Raw genomic sequence first — 22616 nt, 5'->3', positions numbered from 1 at the left:
GTAGATGTAGAATATACAGGAGAGACCCAGGTTAGTGCTACTTCACACTGGTGAGGGTGATGTCTGGCCATGAATCAGTCCACTATTCTCCTTGCCATCCATGTGAAACCCTTGGATGTGAGGCATGTTCATGTGCAAACAGCCTCACATTCATGCGGGGATGAAGGATCTCATTACTTTCAATGGCACCAACCGCATGGAAAACAAGGCTGCTAGCTTCAAGCTGTAATTTGTGTTCTGCATCGCCTTGTGGTGCCATGCAGGAAAACATCGCTAATGTGTAGGACCTCATTCAAAAGAATGGGGTTCATAGTTCTACCTCCTGCAACACGCACATTTTGCACAATTTTCAATTCTAGTGGGAAGATGGCCTAAAAGATGGTTTTACACCTACATTGGGGATTCCACTTCTACTACATCTGGGTTGTAGGAAAGAGGAATCCCTGTGTCCAAATGGCTCGGAGGACTGAGCCAAACAGCGTTGAACAGGCCCCATTGACTATAATGAGGTCTGTCTTGTCTGTCCAGCAGCCTGGCTTTTGGATGGAAGATAAAGCATGGAATGCAGCACTTTTCTTATAGTATTTTGAGCCGGATCTGCAACAGATCTTGTGGCCAGAGGTCCTGACACAGATGTGAATTTGGCCTTACAGCAGTGTGGCAGGTATCGCTGTATACAGGAAATATGTATAGTCCTGTAAATGGTGATGAGGACCATGCTGGTATAACCTGGGAATCTCCTGTGTATAATCACACACAATTATAGTTAAAATCCAGATGAATTTTGTTTTGGGGGGGGGGGGTATTTTTTTTTTTTTGTGGCAAAAATGCAACAAAAAACAAACCCTGCTGTAAGAACACGCAGTTGTGTGTTTTATCACTGTGGGGCCACCAGTGACCACCTGCATATGGCAGCATATCATGTATGCTGTAATGTGCAGTCAATCTGTTTTTCGTTTAAAGGGGTTGTCCCGCGCCGAAACGGGTTTTGTTTTTTTTTCAAATAGCCCCCCCGTTCGGCGTGAGACAAACCCGATGCATGTGTTGAAAAAAAGAACCGGATGGTACTTACCCCAATCCCCGCGCTCCGGTGACTTCTTACTTACCTTGCAAAGATGGCCGCCGGGATCTTCACCCTCGGTGGACCGCAGGTCTTCTGTGCGGTCCATTGCCAATTCCAGCCTCCTGATTGGCTGGAATCGGCACACGTGACGGGGCGGAGCTACGAGGAGCAGCTCTCCAGCACGAGCAGCCCCATTCAACACGGAGAAGACCGGACTGCGCAAGCGCGTCTAATCGGGCGATTAGACGCTGAAAATTAGACGGCACCATGGAGACGGGGACGCTAGCAACGGAACAGGTAAGTGAATAACTTCTGTTTGGCTCATAATTAATGCACAATGTACATTACAAAGTGCATTAATATGGCCATACAGAAGTGTATACCCCAACTTTGTTTTGCGGGACAACCCCTTTAAGATATCCTGCGCTGTTCCAATGTAATTACATATGGACTGCTGTATAAGTTTTGCATGGAACTTTTTAAGGGAGTCCTAACTACTAGTGTTTTTTTTTTTTGTAACCTTGTTTAACGTGTAGAAAGGGGAGAATGAGGCGAAGCATCTAACAGACAGCTGATGTGTATGGCAATGTATTTGCCTGTATCACATGCACGTACAGCGCCTGCATAATGTGCCGTGATCATACACTTGTGAGGCCAGCCTAAGGAGCTACCAAGAAATATTCATGTAGTCCAGGAATAGTTGTAAAGCTTATGCCAAGGGGCAGATCATGTATGTAAACTTGTTTTGCAGCTGTATGTATCAGTTTAGATGCAGATGTAAGGGTTGTGGGGGCCCGAGCTGAACTTCCTAAAGATAGTGTGCGTGGAAGAAAATCCTATTAAATATCCTTGACTGTTGCATTCAACTGCTATAGTCTGTGTGTAAAGACCAATTTCTGTATTGCCATGGTGTATAATTTTGTGCAAATTGTGAAAAGATTGTCAGTAAAACTGTATACCTTTTGGTTTTGCAACAAAAGAACTGTGGACTCGTCTCTCTTCTCCACTGGGCGTTCACGGCTTAAAAGGTACTGGTGTCATCCGTGACAAAAACACTCAACATTGGTCTCCTTAAGTACTACATCCTGTTTAACCACATGCATTCCCAAGCGAGGCCTCTGTAGTGGCCATTTTGTGAAGAGAGACCATAGAGCCACCCATGACAGCCATCTTGCTTATGCCCATGGTCTCCCCCACAGTTGGCTGGCCCTCCGCAGCTCGTCTTCTCTTGGCATCTATAAAAACGATACATTGCCTCTGTGACCACAAACACATTGGTACATTACTGCTGGACATTTAAAGGGCCCAAAAGTGGGAAAATTTAAAAGTCAGAACAGTTTTCCTAATCGCTTGGAAAACCTGTTTGACAAGAAGCCCAACCAAACCGGCAATCAGCAAGCCACAGCCGCTGCTCCGGTAGTCACTTCTAACCCCGCGCTTGCTGCTGCTCCATGTGATGCTGCTCCGCCCGCCACTAGTGTCTCAGGCTTCATGCCATTAACAATGCCTTATTGTTTAGGTGCTCCATGGTTAGCCCGATATAATAGGGAAAAGCACACTTTAAGAGACTTTAGGGAAAAGGTTACCATCCACAAAAAGATAGTTATGATCAGAAGATGGCGAAGAAAAACATTTTTTTAAATACATTTTTAAAAGTAGTACTGTAACGCCCCAATGAACTTACTGTCCGTGTGGCCAGAGGCCTAGTCCTTGTCACGTGACGCCAACACTCTAACTGGACACTCAGGATGATATGCCGTAGAAATAACGGAGACGAGTCCAGTAGTAGTTTAGTAATCTGAGATTGTGCAGATTTACTAACTTTGAAAATTACAATAACACTTGGATAACAGTTCTCTGTTGCAGCAAGTACACCAAAATGCAGCAATAAACAGGTCATTTGAGTACAAGAAGGTGGCAGCATTGAATTGATGATACGCTGACTTCAACGCTCTCTCCCTTACTTTCCTATGGATTGGTTTAACTAGACAATTTCCCCACTACTGGATTTAGATAAATAACTGATTTGAATTTGAATGCAATATTAATGAAGCAGAGGGACAGGTGGCTGTAATGCTAATCCTGACTTTAATTTCACCGGGTAGCTATATAACTCATGGTTTGTGGAAGATGCACCTCAGAAAGGTTCTTCATGTTCTCTGCAGCAGGAAACCAAGGGAGTGGGTTTTTCACCTCACTCTACCGCGAGTGACAGACGTGATGCAAATGACGACTCCTCTCCGCCAACGGAACTGCAACCTCTCTTTACTCACACCTGGCTGAGTCTGACTAACTGCTCACTCTCACTCCTTCCTGTACTTCTGAACTCCTCCCACTCCTGCATAGGGACTACTGTTTATTTCCCGCCCTTGGGACTCTGCAACAGTGAAATTAAACCTGACTGTCAGCCAATGAGGAACTAGCTGCCATCAGGGTTGAGCTCTAGGCTTAGAGCAGAAGGGGAGACACAGGGTCTCTCAAACAGACAGTACTTTCTGTATCCATGGACGGCATACAGACAGGTGAGACAGGACAAGTGTGCTGGGAGTGTTGTGTAGGACCCACTGGGCCACTACAGTACAACAAAAAAAATTATACAACATTTGATATCGCCATAATTGTACTAATCCACAGAATAACATTAACATGTCATGTATGCTGGAAAGACAAGTCCTCCTGCAAAAATGGCAAAATTTAGCTTTTTCCATTTCATCCCACTTGGAAGTTTTTACATTTTTTTAGTACTTTATATGGCACATTAAAAATGGTACAATTAAAAATATACAGCTCATTCTGCAAAAAAACAAGCCCTTAGAAAAATTAAGAAGTTATGACTTTATTGAAAGCAATGGAGATAATAAAAATGAAAAAAAAAAAATTGATCAGGAGGCGAAGGGGTTAAGTTTCAGGCTGCACTCTTTAGTTATTTTCACACTCCTTGTTAAAATGTCCTCAACCACCTCTCAGGGCTTATTTACACATCAGTATTTTGTGAGCCAAAACCAGGAGCAGGTCTAAAATGAGAAGGAAACGCAAATCTTTCCATTAGACTTTCTCTCTGTATGCTCCACTCCTGGTTTTGGCTTATAAAATACTGCCATGTGAATAAGCTCTTAACTTTAGACTTGTCTCACGTGGCTGTATCTCTTGGATATGAACTTGCATCCAGGATGTTGCTGTTTATCTCCCCCTTCCCCACTAATCAAGCCCCTGAGGGATCGACTCCCCGTGCAGATTCAGGTGTGGGTTACTACTTCTCTCTGCATTTGATGCAGCCTGTGTGATTCCCCTCTAACACAGGTTACTATGCCCTATCCCACCACCTTTCACTGCTATCTCTAAGGTCTCCCTCACACAGGCATTTTTGTACAGCGTTGCGCATTTCAATGGGGCTGCTCACACAAGGCTGAAAACGCAGCGTCTTCAACACTGTGCTTTACAGCGATGCATGTTCTATCTTTGGGCGTTTTCAGCCCTACGTCGCCCATTGAGATGAATAGGCAGTGGTTTCAGTACTGCTGAAAACGCGGCAAAACTTGGCGCTGCATTTTTGGCAGCGTTAGCCGCACACTGATTTTTGGATGGAGGGCTTGCAATATAAGCCGGCAAGCTCCGATTGGCTGAGGCAGTCAATGAAGGGCTGTGATCGGTTCTCGGCGCAGGCTCAATGCCCAATCACAGCAATCTATTGCCGGAGGCGGGCTTCTCAAGCCTGGCCTAAGGCAATAGATTTGTCAGTGCAGAGAAAGCCTGGAGCAGCGGCCGTGACCCGGACGGCAGCGGCTAGGGGAGCATTGATTTTTTTTCCAGCATCATTTGCTGCATTTTCAGCTTGCTGAAAAGGCAGCTGAAACGCTGGTATAAAGAATGCCTGCACTGCTGAAACTGGGCTGAATCTGCAGTAAACACAGCGTTGAAAAACGCTGTGTTTCTGCTAACCCCTGTGTGAGGGAAGCTTAAGGCTTTATTCACACGAGCATATATCAGCTGTGTTTTCATGCCCAGCCGATATACGCAACCATCTGAGGCATTGGTTTCCAATGCTTTTGTTCACACGGGCAAATTTACGGTGCGTAAAAACATCGCATCGTAAAAGATCGAACATACGTGATGGCTATTATACGGTGACCGATGTATGGTGGCGGCTCCCACAGACTACTATGAGAGCTGGAAAAAAAAAAAAGGGAGGTGGAGGCAGTTAAGCAACGTCCAATGCAGAGAAAAGCTTACAGGTGCCTCTATGTAGGCATCTGAAGTCATTCCGAGGATTTATGCAGAGCGAGGGATTTCCACAGTGAGACGTATGTTTTCGCTAAAAATGTTGCACCCGGTTGTGTGAATGGACGAGAAAACGCTAATTAAGCACGGGACTTGATCGTGGAAAATCGTCCATTCATGCCAATGTACAGCACGAACGAGTGAGCGTAAAAACGCATACATTTGTTTGAAAAAAGCCCCAAGGCTGTATGTGAGCTGCACCTGCGAAGCTGAGGCACAACTCACATCGGACAGCACACGGACATCTGGCTATGTGATGTCTGCTAGTCACTGATGAGAAGATGACAAGGACGACATTTGTAGGCCATTATGCGGCAGTGTGCCATCTGTGGAATACATGGACGGCACAGAGGAGAGTAGAGCAAGCAGATGCAGCCGGGGCAGTGTGTTGTCAGAAGCAGCAGATTCTACAATAGCAAAACGGGATATATTTACCTTATACGATTTAGAATGTTGCTTGATTTTCCCTTAAGGTGCGTTCACATGTAGCGGATTTGGTGCAGATTTTGATGTACCAACTACAATTAAAGTGATGAAGCCTGTTGCAGATCGTCTCCAGCAAAAGGTGCAGATTTCTCTGCTGAATGAAATCCGCTCCTGAACTCACATCTGGGAGCAAATACAAATAATGCAAACGGTGCTTACAGGCTTTACATTCTGCAGAGTAGTTAGCCAAGAATGTTACGCAGCTTTATTAAATACATTTCCATCTTATACGGACCAGCAGCCACAGCCCTCATTATTTATGGACCACTTTACACACAACATTTATGTGAACTAGGCCGCATACACCGCGCCGATGTCCGTATCTCCACATACTGCGCTTAGTCTTACAGAAAGAATTAATGTAAACTGGTTTCTTCCTTCATGTATTTAATCTGAATCACATTTCCCCTGGGAAGATTTGTGTTTTTTCTTCTTCTTTTTCTTCTTTTTATCTCTTTTCTTTTTTTTCTTCTTGCGCTGTTTTTGGGAGTCACTTGGACTACTGCTGCCGTCGCTGCGCTCTTCAGATGTTGAATCTTCAAGTAGCTTTTTCAGCTGCTGAATCCTGTAAAGTAAAGGACATACTAGTGAGAACTTATTCACGATCCTAATAAACCAGATTTTTCTGACTATAAAGATGCACCTCCAGGTTTAGAAAAAAAAAAATAGGGAAAAAAACGTCATGCCATTTAAAACTTTCTTAGCACTTTGAGGAAGAGGAGGGGCCTATTGAAAAACTGCTTGTTAGCCCCAAATATATGCACTTAAGTGAAAAAAATTGTCCCTCAAAGGTGGCCATAGCCTTTAAATCAGCAGCAGGAGCGGACTGGGCGGCATGGGAACATGTGCCCTTCTAGGCCCCAGAGACATTTAGGGCCACGTGATCCAGTCTCTCCCTCCAGTTAAAACCTCTCACAGCAGGGCAGCGCGGCATGCAGGCTTCATCTGAGCTCCTCCTTTCTCTGATCCAGCACTTCAGAGCACTTAGTTACTATTACTATAAGGCTGGGTTCTCACAGGGCGGATTCTCGGCGGAAATGTCGCGGTTTGGCCACAGCGAAAAACTGTGAGATTTCCGCCGGGAGAACCGCTGCTGCAAAACCCGCGACTTTGAAGCGGCCCGGCCGCTCGCTCTTCCGCTGCGGCCGGTGCTCCCATAGAGGAGAGCACGGCCGCAGCGGGAAAAAAAAATGGACATGCTGCGGTCGGCAAATCCGCCCAGCAGCGGCAGCTTCTGCCGGCTTAGCCGCAGCGGATTTGCTGTCCTGTGTGGACGAGATTTCTCAGAAATCTCGTCCACATGGCTGGCTAATCCCGGGATTAGCGGCCGCATGCGTATTTGCCGCGGCGAAATTCTGCATGGCATTTCCGCGGCAAATCCGCCCTGTGTGAACCCAGTCTTGAGATTTGTGCTGCGGTTCATACAGTGCTGATTTTTTCCACACCCAGACTCAAGGTCACAATGTGCAAAGAACTGACATGCCAATTCTTGGTGCTGGAACTGCGACAGGCGGAAGAAGGGAGATTTGCTCTACTGACTGAGGCTAAATCTTGAAGATCTGTGGCAAAATTCCGAGGCTCAGCTTCAGAGTTTGCCCAAGAAAAATGCCAATGTGGATACGACATTATAAAAACTGCGTGAAAAAGCCCCAAGAATGGGCTGCTAGTCATGGGCTGCTGCTGTGTGCCCCCCGGCTAAACCTTGCCAGCCAGTCCCCGATCAGGACCTTGCAGAGTTATTACCTCATCTGTTTTTCTTCATTTTCCTTCTCCTTTATTAAGCCATACATTGGGTCTTCATGAGCCTACAGAAATGAAAAATGAACACATGCAACAACAAAATGAACAATTTAAGGCCGTGTCTCATCTTGGAGGAGTAGAATCTATGTAGAATGGACTTGGAAAGGACATGGCAAAGACAAGATCTACAAATAGGGAAAATAAGTATTAATGTAAAATAGCTGTTTGTTCACATGTGGCGGATTTACCGCAGCTGGAAAACTATGCAGCAAATCTGCATCATTTAATGCAAAATCTACAGCATATTTCAACTCTTCAATTGAAGGAGTAAAATCTGATGTGGAGCCGCATCTGTATTTGTTGTGGATTTTTTTCAGCTGCAGCTACGTGTGACCACATCCTGAATTCAACAGCATTTCAAAAGGGACATGGCCAATGCCTATTCCAAGTAGGCTGTAAAACCAGCTATTGCGTTATATCCCTAGCTGCACTATCCCTGATTGCATTAAAGAGGCCAGGCAGGACTACTTTCTTCAAACATGCGGTAAATGTAAACAGTACATTGCCAGCGATTAAGTGAAACCGTCTGGTGAGGAGGACTAGAGCGGTTGGGAATCCAGTCCGCAAGTAAAGCTTTTTCATTTTAGACCATCTTAGGCCGGTTTCACACGGCTGAGATTCTTGCGTCAATATCAACCCCATTTTTTTTTTAATGGGATCATACACATGAGCGATTTTTCCCGCAACCGCAATGCGGGAAAGACATTGCAGCATGTCCCATCTTTGGGCGTGCCCTCGCATTGCATCGCCCATTGCTTTCAATGGGTCTGGCGGCAGCATTGTACCACGTTCTAATACAGTGGTACCTTGGCTTACGAGTGCCTCAGCTTGCGAGCTTCTTGACTCGCGAGCAGGCTCTCTCCCGAATTTGTGCTCCGATTTAAGAGCTAAAACTCAGGTTACGAGCTTGATCTCAAGTCAAGAAGCTCGCAAGCTTATGTTGGGGGGGGATTCTAATACTCACCTACCGCCGACCGTCTGGTCCTCGCAATGGCCTGCAGCGCTCCTGCAGGCTGCCGAATCCTCCTCCATGCCAACAGAGCATTTCTTCCTGGAAGCGGGGCTTGAGTACCCCATCTCCAGCAAGCTAATGCTCTGATTGGTTAATCCAGCGCCACATCAGCCAATGAAAGCCGATACTGGGTTAACCAATCACAGCCATTCAATGAGGTCATTGAATGGCTGTTATTGGTTAATCCAGCGCCAGCTTTCTGCAGCAGCTATGGAGACCCACGCAATGACCGGAATGCTGGCAGTAAGCGAGCATTGATGTTTGTTTTACATGTAATGTAGTTAGGGTTTTGGGGAGGTCCGGAACGCATTAATAGCGTTTCAATTCATCTCAATAGGGAAAAGTGATTTGACTTACGAGTGTTTCGAGTTAAGAGCTCCATTGTGGAACAAATTACACTCGTAAGCCAAAGCACCACTGTACTGCAATACGACAGCATTGTAGTATGCTGCATTTCTTTTAGCAGCCTATTCAACTGTGCCACAGTCCGGGCTTAATAGGTCTGGGAGTCTTTACAAGGCTCGGGCCTGTTAAATGAACCCATAAGCCTCATCCACAGGATGGGGAATAACTTTATCATCTGTGGGGTCCAATTGCTGAAACCTCCACTGATCCAGAAAACAGGAGTCCCCAATGTTTTGCATGATTGAAGCATTGGTCAAGTATGCACACCGTCACTCAAAAGGGACATATCAGAGCTTGAGCGGGTACAAAGGCAGCAACTAAAGCAATAAATGTAATATGCGGACGACAATACCCAGAGAGATCATCAAAATTGGGATTATTTAGTTTAGAAAAAAACAAAACAAAACTGAGGGGCGCTCTAAAAACTATGTATAGATCTATCAGGGGACAATACAGAGATCTCTCCCATCATCTATTATACCTAGGACTGTAACAAGGGGGTGCCCTCTACATTTAGAGAAAGTACATTTCTATACAACATAGAATGTTTTTTTTTACTGTAAGGGAAGCGAGACTGTGGAACTCTCTGCCTGAGGACGTGGTGACTAAGGACTTGATAAAAAGAGTACAAGAGGGGCCTGGATGCCTTTCTTAGGAGATACAATATTACATGTTATATCACTGATTACTCCAGAAGAGTCGGTAATCCAGGAATTATTCCGATTGCCAGATTGGAGTTGGGAAGGAATTAAAATTAGGAAAATTGGCTTCTACCTCATTGGGGTTTTTTGGCTTTCTCTGGATCAACATTGGTCAAAAATAGCCTGAACTAGATGGACATGAGTTTTTTCAGCCTTACACACAATGTTACTCCATTAATTTCAATGGGACTATTGTAGATGGCCAAACTCTTGAACTCCGCTATCTCCCACAGTCCTAATAATTTCTGTAGAACAGCGGTGCACATGCTAGAGTGCTGGGTGGCATTTTTCCAATATACTAGGTGTCTACTTTCAGAAAATATATTATTTCAATTTTATAATGTATTTTCTGTCTTTATATTACGATTATCCCAATCTATTAGTCCTTTTTTTGTCACTTTAGACTTCATGTATGGTTTTCCTTTCTACTGCAAACTTTTATGTATCCTTTGACAGATTAATCCGATGAAGGTCTGGAACTGGTCAAAACGTCAAATTAATTTTGACTGTGGATTGCTTAAATGGAAAATAATATTTCAACCACCTTGACGAGGGCTTCATTTTTCTTAAAAAATGGCATTATAAATATGGAGCATTGCACTGTTTCTAATACACGATGCCATTTTTATTTCATTTGATAAATTTGTCCCCAAAAGGTGCGAGTGCATTCTATAAAGACAGATACACCACTTGGGGTAGTTTCACATACAGCATTTTGTTTTTCAAACACCACTGCGGTTTGAGTCAAAACCAGAAGTGCATTGAAAATGAATGGAGAACAAGAAATATGATCCTTCTTGTTGGATCCATTTCTAATTCTGGCTAAAAAAAAACTGCAGCATTTTTCTAAAAAAAACCCAAAAACCTCCACCGTATGTGAACCCCCCTCATAGACTCAACTACTTACCACTCTGAACTGCTCAATCTTTTGATTGCCTTTGATGAAATAAGGGCACTCGCGATCGCCAGTTCTGTGACCGTATTGCTTACATCTCCAACCTAAAGAAGAAATAAATGACGTCTGATTTTAAGAGGACCCACTGTATAAACTGCGCACGGAAAATGTTCTAGGGGACAAATAAAATGCAATTAATGTGCATTAAAAAAAAACCACAGCTGTTGGTGGCCCAATATAAATCAATGGGCTTTAAGCACCGCATATAACACCTTTGTGAAGGGGCCTTAGATCATCAAAGTAGTTGCTTGTAGAGTAAATTATATGCAATTGCACCAGCGGTCCAGGTTTGCCAAGATCTGTCTGGACTATTGTAGAGGTACACGTTTACTGACCATATACCACAATTAGAGAAGTTTGTCAGCTTTTCCAAATAGCTGCTGTGGTTTCTTTGGTGCCCAAGAAGACAAAGAGATAAGGGTGTTGGCTGGCTTAGGGGTCTTGTACAAGGTGCGTCATCCCAATAATCATCGCTTCAGTGCTTTCACACAGGAGCGATGATCTCTCAGTGAATGAAGGTAGACTGGGCCGGAGATAGTTTCCGCCCACTGGCCTCCATTCATAGTAGACGGTTCATAGAGCAGCAATCGCCCGTTTACACGGGCCGATCGTCATTTCACTGCAGAAACTGAATGACAAACGGACAAATTATCATTGGTTGGCAACGTTTACACTGAACGATTATTGTTCCGATTTGCACAATCCAGCAGTAAGCCGAACAATAATCATTCGGTGTAAAAGGCACCTTAAGGGTATGTTCACAAAGGGCTGAAATACGGCATCCAAAACATTGGTGCGGTTTCTGATTCTTAAATCAGCTGGGTATCTGCAGTCGATTTTGGCAAATGGAGCGCTCCCCTGACCTTACAATTCTTCACGCTATCAGCAGAGCCTTTCTCCCGGTACCTGGCGGCCTCTAGCAAGTGCCGCGTCGCTGGTCACGTGAAGTCACTTCCACATCATCTGACTAGTGGCGATGCACTGACTAGAGGCCGCCAGGTACTAGTAGAAAGGATGCCCTGATAGCATAAAGGATTGGAAGGTGAGAGCTGCATTTGCCTAAATCAGCTGTGGTGCCTAAATCAACAATGCGGTGTGAATTTTGACTCTGTTCTGGATGTGGAATTTGCAGCAGAAATTCCATAGCATTTGTGCCCTGTGTGAATGTACATTTGGGATAAGTCTATTCAGATGGCTTGCCAGGGGTCCTTCTCCATGTTCACTATGCAAAAAGTGAAAAACACAGTAGTGTTTAAGTATAAATGCGAGCCTCTTTCAGACAGGTCCACTAAGTGTGAAGGTGACAGCATTGAGAGCAGTAAGGGAGGTAACCATGGACCACACCAGAGGTTTCAATTAACAGTCACATTAAAACTAGAAAAACCCTTACGAAAAGGTCACTTTTTTATTGCAGATTTTGAATTTATGTCTCAAGTAAATATATCTGCACACAACTTAGTCACCTTAAGTACATTTTTAAGCCCTTAGCAACATTTCAGCCTTAAAATGATTGTCTGACTTATTACATTTTTATCTAAACAGGCTGACTATCAAAAAATAATAAAGCATCTTATACTCTCCTCTCCTGCCTGCGTCCAGCACCACCACAGCAGCAGTCTATAGACATGACGGGGAAGACCCGGAGCAGCGGCGCTGGACACAGTGGGGACCCGAGATAGGTGCATATTAGCTCCTTTATTATTTGTTCACATGAGCAGCCTGTTTTAATAAAAATTTAATTAGACGTAAAATCTCTTTAAGCCCTTCCCGCTCCAGGACGTACATTTACGTCCTGGAGCGTCGGGGTATGTATGCAGAGAGGTCGCGGGGCAAAAGCCTGGCTGTAGCCACAAGAAAACCAGAGCTACAGCCATTTGAAGTAGAATAAGCTCTATTTGTTCAGTCAACTGGAAAAGGGCAATACAGTTTTGAACAGAGCTTAGGGTACTCAATACAGGAGGGGGAGCTATTTTCCCCCCTATATTGCATATATGGTAGTGCAGATGGGCAAGTGAGGTTAGAGTATAATGTGGAAAAAATACTTGTCAAGTGTGGGATTTTACTATATTTGTTCCTGACCCTGTTGACTCTATAGTGGGCTACGTGAACACTTAAGGAGCATTTACACAGGACGAATGTCAGGCAAACGATGCCCGACACTCGTCTCTGTGTGTACTCGCTTCCATGCTGCTGCACAGTTGCGAGTATCGCTGGTTCGCTAACAGAGCGGCCAACAGGAGGCCCGGGGTAGCTTAAGATTTCACTCCTTGCTCTCCTCCGCCCCTCTTCATTGATTTAACATAGCGGCTGTTCAGTCCAGAAAGGCTGCTAATGTTAAATCAATGGAGAAAGGCAGGGGAGAGCGAGGAGTGAAATCTCCTCCAGCCGTCCCGGCCTCCTGCTGGCTGCTCTGTCAGAGAGCCAGCGATACTTGCTCCTGTGCAGCAGCATGGGAGCGAGTACACACAGGAACAAGTGTCAGGCATCGTTTGCCCAACATTCGCCCCGTTCCGTGTAAATGGGGCTTTACTGTAACACTGTCCCTGTTGTCATCAGCTAAAGCCAATTAACTTACATTGCATAACCTTCACTTCTTTGCCTAAAGGCATCCATAGTCCCTTGGTAGGAGCATGGGCAAGGAAATCTCTGGCATGTTCATTGCCAGGCAAATCAGGAATACAGTCTTCAGGTTTTGGTTCATCTTCCTTAAAAGGAAAGGAGAAAGGTAAAAATAAAATCAAAACAACTATGTTTAGTATGCCATATCTTTATGTTAGGAGTATATTGGGATACAGGCAGATGTGTAAGGCAAAGCTGACACATCACAGACTCTGAATCTAGGCATCGATTCCATCCCTGAATCCAAACAAAATCTGCAGCAATTCTGCCACGAAAGCATACGAGTTGGTTAATCACTTGCCCTGAAAAACTACATGATAATCTGATAATTTACGCAATTTCAATGATGAAAAACCATAGATTAGCTCCAACCAACTTCAATGAAGGTAACTTGAATGTGAATTGGCAGCAAAAATCAAGTTTTAGCTGCGGGTTATCCTGAAAATCCATGGGAGATTTGCCTAATGCACCTCCAAACCTTGTGAACATAACCTAAGGGCTCCCACACACTTGCGTTTAACGCTGCGTTTTGTTAACGCAAATGTCAATGGGACCTTCTAATGTTAAAAACGCATCGCATGTTTGTGCTTTGCGATTTTTGTAAGGCACATTTTTAACATTAGAAAGTCCCATTGACATTTGCATAAAAAAAACAAACAAGTGTATGGGAGCCTTTAGTGCCCTTTTCACTAGCGAGGAAATCACACGTTATTAGTGCGATGCGAGAGTGCAAGCTCTCTCAAGAAAGTGTTTTTCAACAACAGCCTTTCCACTTGCGATGTTTTAGGGCAAGCTGCAATGCGAAGAATAAGAAAAAAAAATTATATATATATATATATATATCACAGCAGCAGCAGGATTGTTTTAGAGTTTTGCTTGTTTATGTCGCCAATACAGTGCAATGGGAAAACAGATTTATCCCATCGCAAAAGCTTGCGATTTTGCAGCGTTGCGATGCGATTTTAACATTGCGATTTTCTCGCAGTGATATCGCCATCGCCAGTGGAAAGGAGCCCTACGGGTGAGCAGCACATTGTGATGCGTTTAGTAATTATAAAATATGGATAAGGTTGGTTCTGGAAACGGTACGGTACAAGTATAGATGAAGCATATTAAATGTTTGCTGCATTGATACTTGGTAAGTAGAGTAGCTTTGGTGTGGCTGGTATAATAATGTAATATGCAAAATATTCAGAAATTCACATTTTCATACCTTAATTAGTCCTGGTGGAGGCTTCTCATAGCTATAAGAAAGCAAGAAAACATCAAGAAGAATAACTGAAAATAGAAACTACAAAATATAAGCGTTGTTGGGTGAAAGCTGGTGCTTAAAGGGGTTGTACTAAGATTACAAGTTATCCCCTAACGACAGGATAATGTGCTGATTGGTGGGGGTCTCACTGCTGGGTCCCCCGCCGATCTTGAGAACACGAATCCCGTGTCCCCCTCTGCCTGTCACTGCAGGGGTCGCTTCTCCCCCCTAGTAACATCAGAATGAACAGAACGCTGGCTGAGGATGCACATTCAGCTTTCCATTCATTTCAATGGGGCTGATGGAAATACTCAAGCTCTTGCCACTCTGGTATCTCCGGAAGCCCATTGAAAGCAAATAGCATGTTAGCACACTTGAGCAACCAGCGCTCCCATTCAGTTTCCACCACACTGCTGGGGGTGCAGTAACCCCCCAGTAAGGAGGACGGGGGACACAGGACCCTTGTTCTTGAGATTGGGGGGTGTCTCACCTGTGAGACCACCACTAATCAGCAAGTTATCTCCCATCCTGTTGAGAAGGATAACGTGTAATCTTGGTACAACCCCTTTAAATGATAAAAGGAGTCGAAGAGTCACCAGAGCAGACAGAGAGGGGAGGAAGCACAGACAAGAGTACCTCTTATGATTCTAAGGGGAGGGGCGCACATTAATATTAACGGACAGGGGCACGGAGAACCACAGTCCATTTTATTTTTGAAGGGTGAACTGAATGCAGAAAAGAGGGGCAAGTCATCGTAGTGAAAAGCAGTCCAAAGTGCTGCCCCCAGCTTCACCGCCTCCTGACCTCCAGCCACTTCACTGTGTTCTTTCTATTTTTTTTTTTTTTATTTGAGGTCAAAGGCGAAACAGAGGTTGGACTTTAGGATAAAGAAAAGGAGAAACATGCAGCCATGGAAACAGATGGTTTTTACATGATCTACAATAAAGGAGCGTTCACACATCACCGATTTGCTGTGCATATCTGCAGCAGATTTCAACCCTTCCATTTGCAAGAGTGAAATCTGCTGCAGTTCAGCACCAAAATCTGCACAAATCTGCAATTCAGTGATGTGTGAACGTACCCTAGTGCAGGGGTCCCCAACTCCAGTCCTCAGGGACCACCAACAGGTCATGTTTTCAGGATATCCTATAGTAACACCACCTGTGGCAATGTCTGAGGCGCCGACAATAATTACATCACCTGTGCAATACTGAGGAAATCCTGAAAACGTGACCTGTTGGCGGTCCCTGAGGACTGGAGTTGGGGAACACTGCCCTAGAGGGATTGTCTTTTAGTGGCGCTGGATCGCTCACTTATATTCTGTTTCCAAGTGCTTGTCTATGTAGATCTGTGCACCTGCAACTTAGCTTCCGGATGTTGTGTGATGTATTTCGTGCCCGCTTTTAATGGGCACAACCATGTATAGCTGTACGATTACGGCCTAAGGACACTTTCACATGGCCAAGAAAATCATGCAAGATTTGTGTGTTGCAAGACGCGCAAATATGAACCCTATTCTTTTGAATGGGGACATACACATGAGCGATCCCCCCCACAGCCACCCCCCTGCTTCGCATCACTGCGTGGGAAATAAAATAGTGGACCTACCCTCAGAATGCCTTGCATCACCCATTGTTTTTAATGGGGCCGGCACAGTATTGCATGACATGTGAGGTGCAGATGAGTGCGAAGTTTACCCATTGAAAACAATGGGAAACACTTTGTGCCGGAGGATCGCTACTTTCCTGAAGTGATGCGAGGCGGTTTTAACACAGAAATTCCTTGCATCTGTGGGGATATCGCACATTGGCGAGAGCGATATCAGGAGGAGTTTCACGGTCCGATATCGCACTCCCCAGAAGGAAAAGATTTGCACTCTTCCTTTTTCTCGGTACAATCTAGTGTGTCTTTACTATACAGCATTTCGAAATCAACCTCATTAAACTGAGTTCTTCTGATGTTTCAAGGGCCAATGTTGCCCAAGTGTAAGACGTACTGATTGTGCCATTAGATCAGGTGATCAGATCCATAATCAGGACAGGATTTGGGGCTATAACACAAGTGTGGCTTAAACCTTCATTCAACTAGATCCCATGGTTTCAGAGAGACTGGCGGCTGGAAGCAGCCATGTTGTCTTACCAAGAAGACAAGTGAAAAAATGACGCCGCCTCCTCCTGCTAAATGCAGAGCAGGTGCCATGTACTTACAAGATCTCCACGTGCTTGATCTTCTGGATCTCCTGTGCCGTGTGCGTACTACCAGAGCTGCTCCGCCTCCTTTTTCTGTCGCTGCAATAGCTACTACTACTGCTGCCCGGTGTCACCGGCCTGTCCTCTTCACTCTTGCGCCTCCGATCTTCTTTCCTTCTCGAGGACATATTATACTTTCTGTAATACAACCACATTACTTACACGCAGGCAATGAGGTTAACAGGAACAGATTTGATAGCGTTGCAGAGTTTTTCACTTTAATGTTTTTTCTATATTTATTGTAATAAGTTTGATTTATTTCCTCTCTTTTGCCCTACTGCAGGACTTGACAGCCAGATCTGACTATTCATATAACATACGCCGGTATTCCCTTACATGGGAAAAATTGGCTTCTACCTCGTTTTTTTCTATTTGCCTTCCTCTGGATCAACATTGGGGGATAATAGGCTGAACTGGATGGACATGTGTCTATGTTACTGCAGTGTACTAGTGCCGACACAAGGTAGACAGAGGCATTTGTTTGGCACCTGCCTGCTGTAACTACCCATGAGCACCCCCCCCCCCCCCCCCCCCCTGGCTACTGGGTGACAGAAGGAGTCCCTTTCACTGTTTAAAGGGATTTTCCATTCAAATAAAATTGACGGCCTAGCCTCAGGACAGATCATCAATAGTTAATCAACTGATCGTCAAGCCTGCTGAAGCTTTCTGTACATTAAATAGAACCACTAAAAAGTACAACTCTTCCTGCAAAGAACACAAGCCCTCAGACAGGGACGGAAAAAGGAAAGCAATTGAAAAATGGAGCCAGCACTATTATTCGGAAAAAGGAAAGCATAGATATTCTGAGTGGGGAGAAAAACCCAAAAATTAAAAAAAAAAAAGGTCCATACCCCTAAGAGGTTAATGAATGAAAGAACGTGTTTCTGTTGGCTGCCTGCACACGGGCGGGTCGGACCCCACATGCGGGATTCCTGCAGCGGAGTGTGACCGGAGCTTATCTGTCCGCCGGTCTGCTCATCTACTGCGAATGTGCCGGCCGCAGCACAGTACAGGTAATGCCGCGATGTCGCTATGGTAATGTCGCGGTTACTGCAACCATTCTGCAATGGTGATTGCAGAATGGCCGCGGCGCGGACTGCTTCTGATGACTTCAATGGACGCCCACACAAAATCGCAGCATGCTGCGATTTCTACCCCGCAAGCAGAAAATCACAATCAATTTCTGCTCGTGGGCAGGAAATCGCGTTTTCTCTTAGCATGCTATGGGCTGGATTTGCTGCAGAAGCTGGAGGTGGTATCCCGCTCCGGATTTCGCAAGGCAAATGTGCCCATGTGCAGGAGTTATATACTAGGAGGTGAGAGGTAATTACTGCTCAGGGCAGAACAAAATGACGAAAGCGATTCAATTCATTATACAGATTTCATTATTTGTACTTCAAAATCCCATTGAAAAAAATACAAGCCGTCCTGCAGGAAATGGTCCTTTAAATGGTGTCATTAACCCCTTCCTGGCAGGTACCATATGCCTATCTATATACACAGTGCATGCATACTGCGTATAGCTCCATACATGGCAGCTATTGGCAAACGTTGACACCTGTCGTTAAGGGTGGTTTCACATCTGTCCCCCGGGGTGCCCCTTTTCAGTGAGCAGGAAAGGGGAATCCTCGTGTCCGAACAGCTTCATGCGGCCCTCCTTGATTATAATGGGCCTTGTTCGGTTTTCGCTCAGCTGCCTGTTATTCTTTGGGTATTTTGAGCCAGATCTGTGATGGAACCTCTGACCGGATGTTCCAATGCTCATGCGAGACTGGTACAACAGCTGCAATTGGAGAGAACATCATTCATGTCTGTTAACCCTTTAAATGCCCCGATCGGCCTTCCTTCAGGGGTGCTAAACGCCCCCCATCCCACTGCCTGATGAGATTGCGGGGTGCTGTCCAAGTATCATGGCAGTTGGGTGCCTTGTAAAAGTCTCCAGGGTGCCAAGTATTTCTGTCCCCCGAGATACGCCTGTGGCAAGTCTCCATAGATTGCCTGCAGAGTATACTGTGATGGGGCATCAGCACCGCTATACGCACGGGTACAGAGCGTAGGCTGCTGCCCCGCAGTGGCCAGTGCTTGTAACTGCAGGCACAGCTCCTATTGATTTGAACGAGAGCCCGGATGGTCAGCATTGTGGGTGACGTCAGCTGTTAGAACTCTGTAAGCTGCCCTCACCCAAGCGGCAGCAAGTTTCGCCTGATCTCAACACGCCGCACACCAACACGCTGTCTGCGTCCTGTGCCGATCTGCATATTCCACTCTTGCGATTTTCAAAAAGTCATAACCCTTTTCTTGCTGTCTGAGGGTTTTACGGGGCGAGTTGCGTTTTTAATGGTACCGTATAATGTATTGAAAATGTATAATGGGGTCCGTGCTGCGACAAGAAGGACATGACTGTTCTGCGGCACAATCACCACCACACATCTGGTTTTTCCTCGCTGTACAATTTTTTGAAAAGTAACTCTTTAATTTTTTTTTCTGTTGCCGTCTTCTGACCTCCGTAACGGTTTTACTTTCCCGTTGATGGAGTTGTGCGAGGGCTCATTTTTGGGGGGACGATCTGTGGTTTCCATTGGTACCATCCTGGGAGTACATACAGATTTTTGATAGCTTTTTATTACATTTTTTCTTGAGAAAGACTGATCAAAAAAGTGCAATTCTGACACGGCTCACCTTTCCAGTCACATAATGTGTTATTTTGACAGATTGGACGCGGCGATACCAAATGTATTTTTCAAATTTTTTTTTTAAATATAGGAAACAGTTTTTTTTTTTTTTTTTTACTTTTAATATCCTTTATTTTTTTACAGCAAAAATGTTACTCATTTTAAAAAATTTTTCAGTTGCCACAGGGCACATGAACGTGCAATCGTCTGATCGCTCATACAGTATAATGCAATAAGGTATTGCACTATACTGCATTCGACAGACATACCTTGATAGGCATTCATTAATGACAGTTCTGGGGGGTCTTCAGAAGGCACTAGGCTGCCATCACACCCAAACGGCATGATGCCTTTCAAATATCCTTTTGGGTTTAAGGATTAAACCACCAGTACCCGCTGGGTATGAAGTGGGCTCAGCTTCATGGCACATTTAGGACAGGTATTTTCTAACAGGTAAGGCTGCATTCCCATGAACGTATATCGGCTCGGTTTTCACGCCGAGCCGATATACGTCGTCCATCATCAGGTGACGGCGCGCTCTCCCATTCATCTTTATGGTTAATCGAACACGGCCAGCTGACAAGAGTCCCGCTGTGCGCACAGTAACTTCGAGAGGGCGCAGCGCAGGAACTACATCACGGAGCTCAAATGTGAGGAGAGGTTCCCTTTAATACGTCTACAGATGTGGAGTCGCCTCGAACGCCCCCGACCTACTGCAGTGAGACGGCGCAATCATTTTGCAACTATTTTATAAATATCTGTAAAAAAACGCGCTCTCCTCAAACCCGCCACCGATACGTGAAAAGTGGAGTGCGCGGTGTAACATCTGTCCTTTATGACACAAATTTTGAATTGCTGTAAACTAGTTTACGACAAAAGGCACAACTTCCGCCGGAGACCTGGGGCGGCAGCAGTCAGGGCTCTCGCACGCGCGGGGAAGTGTCCTGCGTATTTTTCACATGACCAAACCGTATACGTAAAACCGTGTGAGTCAGGCAAGGTTTTACCGCTGTGCGTATGGCAGCAGATCTCACGCCGTCGTCTGCAGGCTTCCTGCACTGTTGCGCAGTGAAAAGCGCGTCTAGACGCAGCCCATATGCAATGTCCTTGTGTACAGGCTACGCTAATTACGCGCCCATGGGGAATAATCGCAAAACAGAACAGGCCGCTCTCACATGAGAGTATAGAAAAACGCTGCGATGTTCTGCAGTGCTTTAGGCGGCTCTCACACACGCCGCGATCCGTGGTGCAACGCTCTTGATTTTAATGGGGCTTCTCAGACCTGCGCTCAAACATGACTCTTGGAACGCTGCGATTCTGGAGCGCTGTTCTAATTTTCAGCATTTTTTTGTTCCGCACCTCATCACCGTCACGCTGCGCACGGTGTTAAAAATTGCAGTAAAATACGGTCATTTCGAGCAGCACTTTCTGAGCGCTTTTCACCGCGGCATTTTGAACACTGCGATCGCGGTATAACGCTCCCACTGATTTTAACGGGACCTCGCAGACCTGCGCTTGAATGCAGCACTTTCTACTGCCACGGTTTGAGCGGTCTACTCTATTTTACCGTGTTTAGCGCACCTCATCACCCGGGTTGAAGGCAGGAATATCCAAAAACGGTGGTAAAAAAAAAAAAAAGAATCACAGCGAAATGCCGCGACCAACATGCATGTTGCCGACGCTAAGTGTGGGAGTGGCCTTACGGCGTGCGGAGCTGCATTTTCCTGTGTAATTTTGCGCAGTTAGAACGTAGACACACTGATGATGTCACTTTCTTCCCCTCCCGGTGACATAGCAGCCTGCGTAGAAAAAAACGCAGTATTACGCCTCGGCTGGGTTCACACGGGGCGTATTCCCGTCGGAAATCTCGCGGTTTGGCCGCAGCAAAAACCGCAAGATTTCCGACTGGAGAACCGCCGCGGTTTAAGCCACGGCAGCGCCGTTCGCTTTTCCGTTGCGGCCGGCGCTCCCGTAGAGGAGAGTAAGAAAAGTAAATAGACATGCTGCATCTTTTGAAACTGCAGCCGCGGTTTCAGCCGAATTTACTGCAGCGGATTGGCCGTCCCGGCTGGCTAATCCCGAGATAAGTGGCCGCAGCAAAATTCCGCACGGCAAATCCGCCCAGTGTGAACCCAGCCTAATAGTGTATTTACTGTGCTATTGCACACCCCCCTCATTTCAATGGGCGGTTTAGGGTGTGAAATATGCACTAAAACACAGAAAATGGGGCGTATAATACACGGTGCAAAACCGCCATGCGCAGCCCCAAAAGAATACATGGATGGAGGTTTAGCGCTGCGGGTTTTACGTGAGTGAAATATGCAGTAAGACAGCAGCTGGTGCGAGCGCGGCCCCCGGGGAGCGGTACACTTCACCGGACTGCGCCATAAGGGCCCCTTCACACGGACGTATTCGCACAGCAGATCATGTGAGCAGTATTGCACTAAACCCGCTGAATGCAAGGAGTGTTAAAATCAGATGTTTTTACTTAATTCGTGATTGCATGAAAAAAAAAAAAATACGCCCTGCATTCTATTTTAGTTCATATTGCGCAGGCGAACACTGAAGCGAATGGGCTGGCGGCACTCACAGTGTGTCTGGTGGTACGCAGCGTATTTACAGGAGCAATGAAAACCGCAGACAATGCGCTCCACCGTGTGAATAAGCCCTAATAATGGGCTTGTGGGGTGGACAGCCCCTCCCCCTCCGGGCACACAACATGCCGAGCACCCCGCTCTCCACGCAGCCGGGACCCGCACTCACCCGGATGTTGTGGTCCTCCTACAGCACGGCCCCAGCACAAGCCTTAGCTTCACTCACAAGAGGGCGTAATGTGACGTAAATGAAGCCCTGCGGCGGCCATGATTTCAGGGACAGCAGCCTGTAGGACTCTAAGGGCTGGGCTACAGAAAGATGGCCGCCGCCAAACGGGGCGGGGCATATTAAGATCTTCTGATGCGCATATGCTACAAACACAACCTGATTGGTTGTTTGGGTTTGCTTCCAGCAACCTGGTTGGTATTTATGGGCATATTAACATCTTCAGTACTACTGCCCTATTCCTGCAATTCCAGCAAACTTATTGGTTGTTTGGGTTGGCTGATTCAACCTTATTGGTTGTTTG

At 45.7% G+C, this 22616-nt stretch overlaps 1 protein-coding gene across 1 annotated transcript; it reads right to left on the bottom strand.

Moving 5' to 3' along the window:
• Positions 1 to 3883: 3883 nt before the first annotated feature.
• RP9 (RP9 pre-mRNA splicing factor) lies at positions 3884 to 22406 on the bottom strand. Its single transcript, XM_066585544.1, has 7 exons — positions 22256 to 22406; positions 16779 to 16958; positions 14533 to 14563; positions 13276 to 13405; positions 10653 to 10744; positions 7571 to 7632; positions 3884 to 6392 (listed from the first exon to the last, which is right to left on the bottom strand). The coding sequence occupies exons 2-7, from the start codon at positions 16946 to 16948 to the stop codon at positions 6215 to 6217; spliced, it is 663 nt and encodes a 220-aa protein (XP_066441641.1). The 5' UTR covers positions 16949 to 16958; positions 22256 to 22406; the 3' UTR covers positions 3884 to 6214.
• Positions 22407 to 22616: the final 210 nt, after the last annotated feature.

Source organism: Eleutherodactylus coqui, chromosome 12 (genome assembly GCF_035609145.1).
Source record: "Eleutherodactylus coqui strain aEleCoq1 chromosome 12, aEleCoq1.hap1, whole genome shotgun sequence".
In the NCBI taxonomy this organism is placed as follows: Eukaryota; Metazoa; Chordata; class Amphibia; order Anura; family Eleutherodactylidae; genus Eleutherodactylus; species Eleutherodactylus coqui.
The sequence above is the reverse complement of the archived record's forward strand: the minus strand, read 5'-3'. Positions and strand labels throughout refer to the sequence as shown.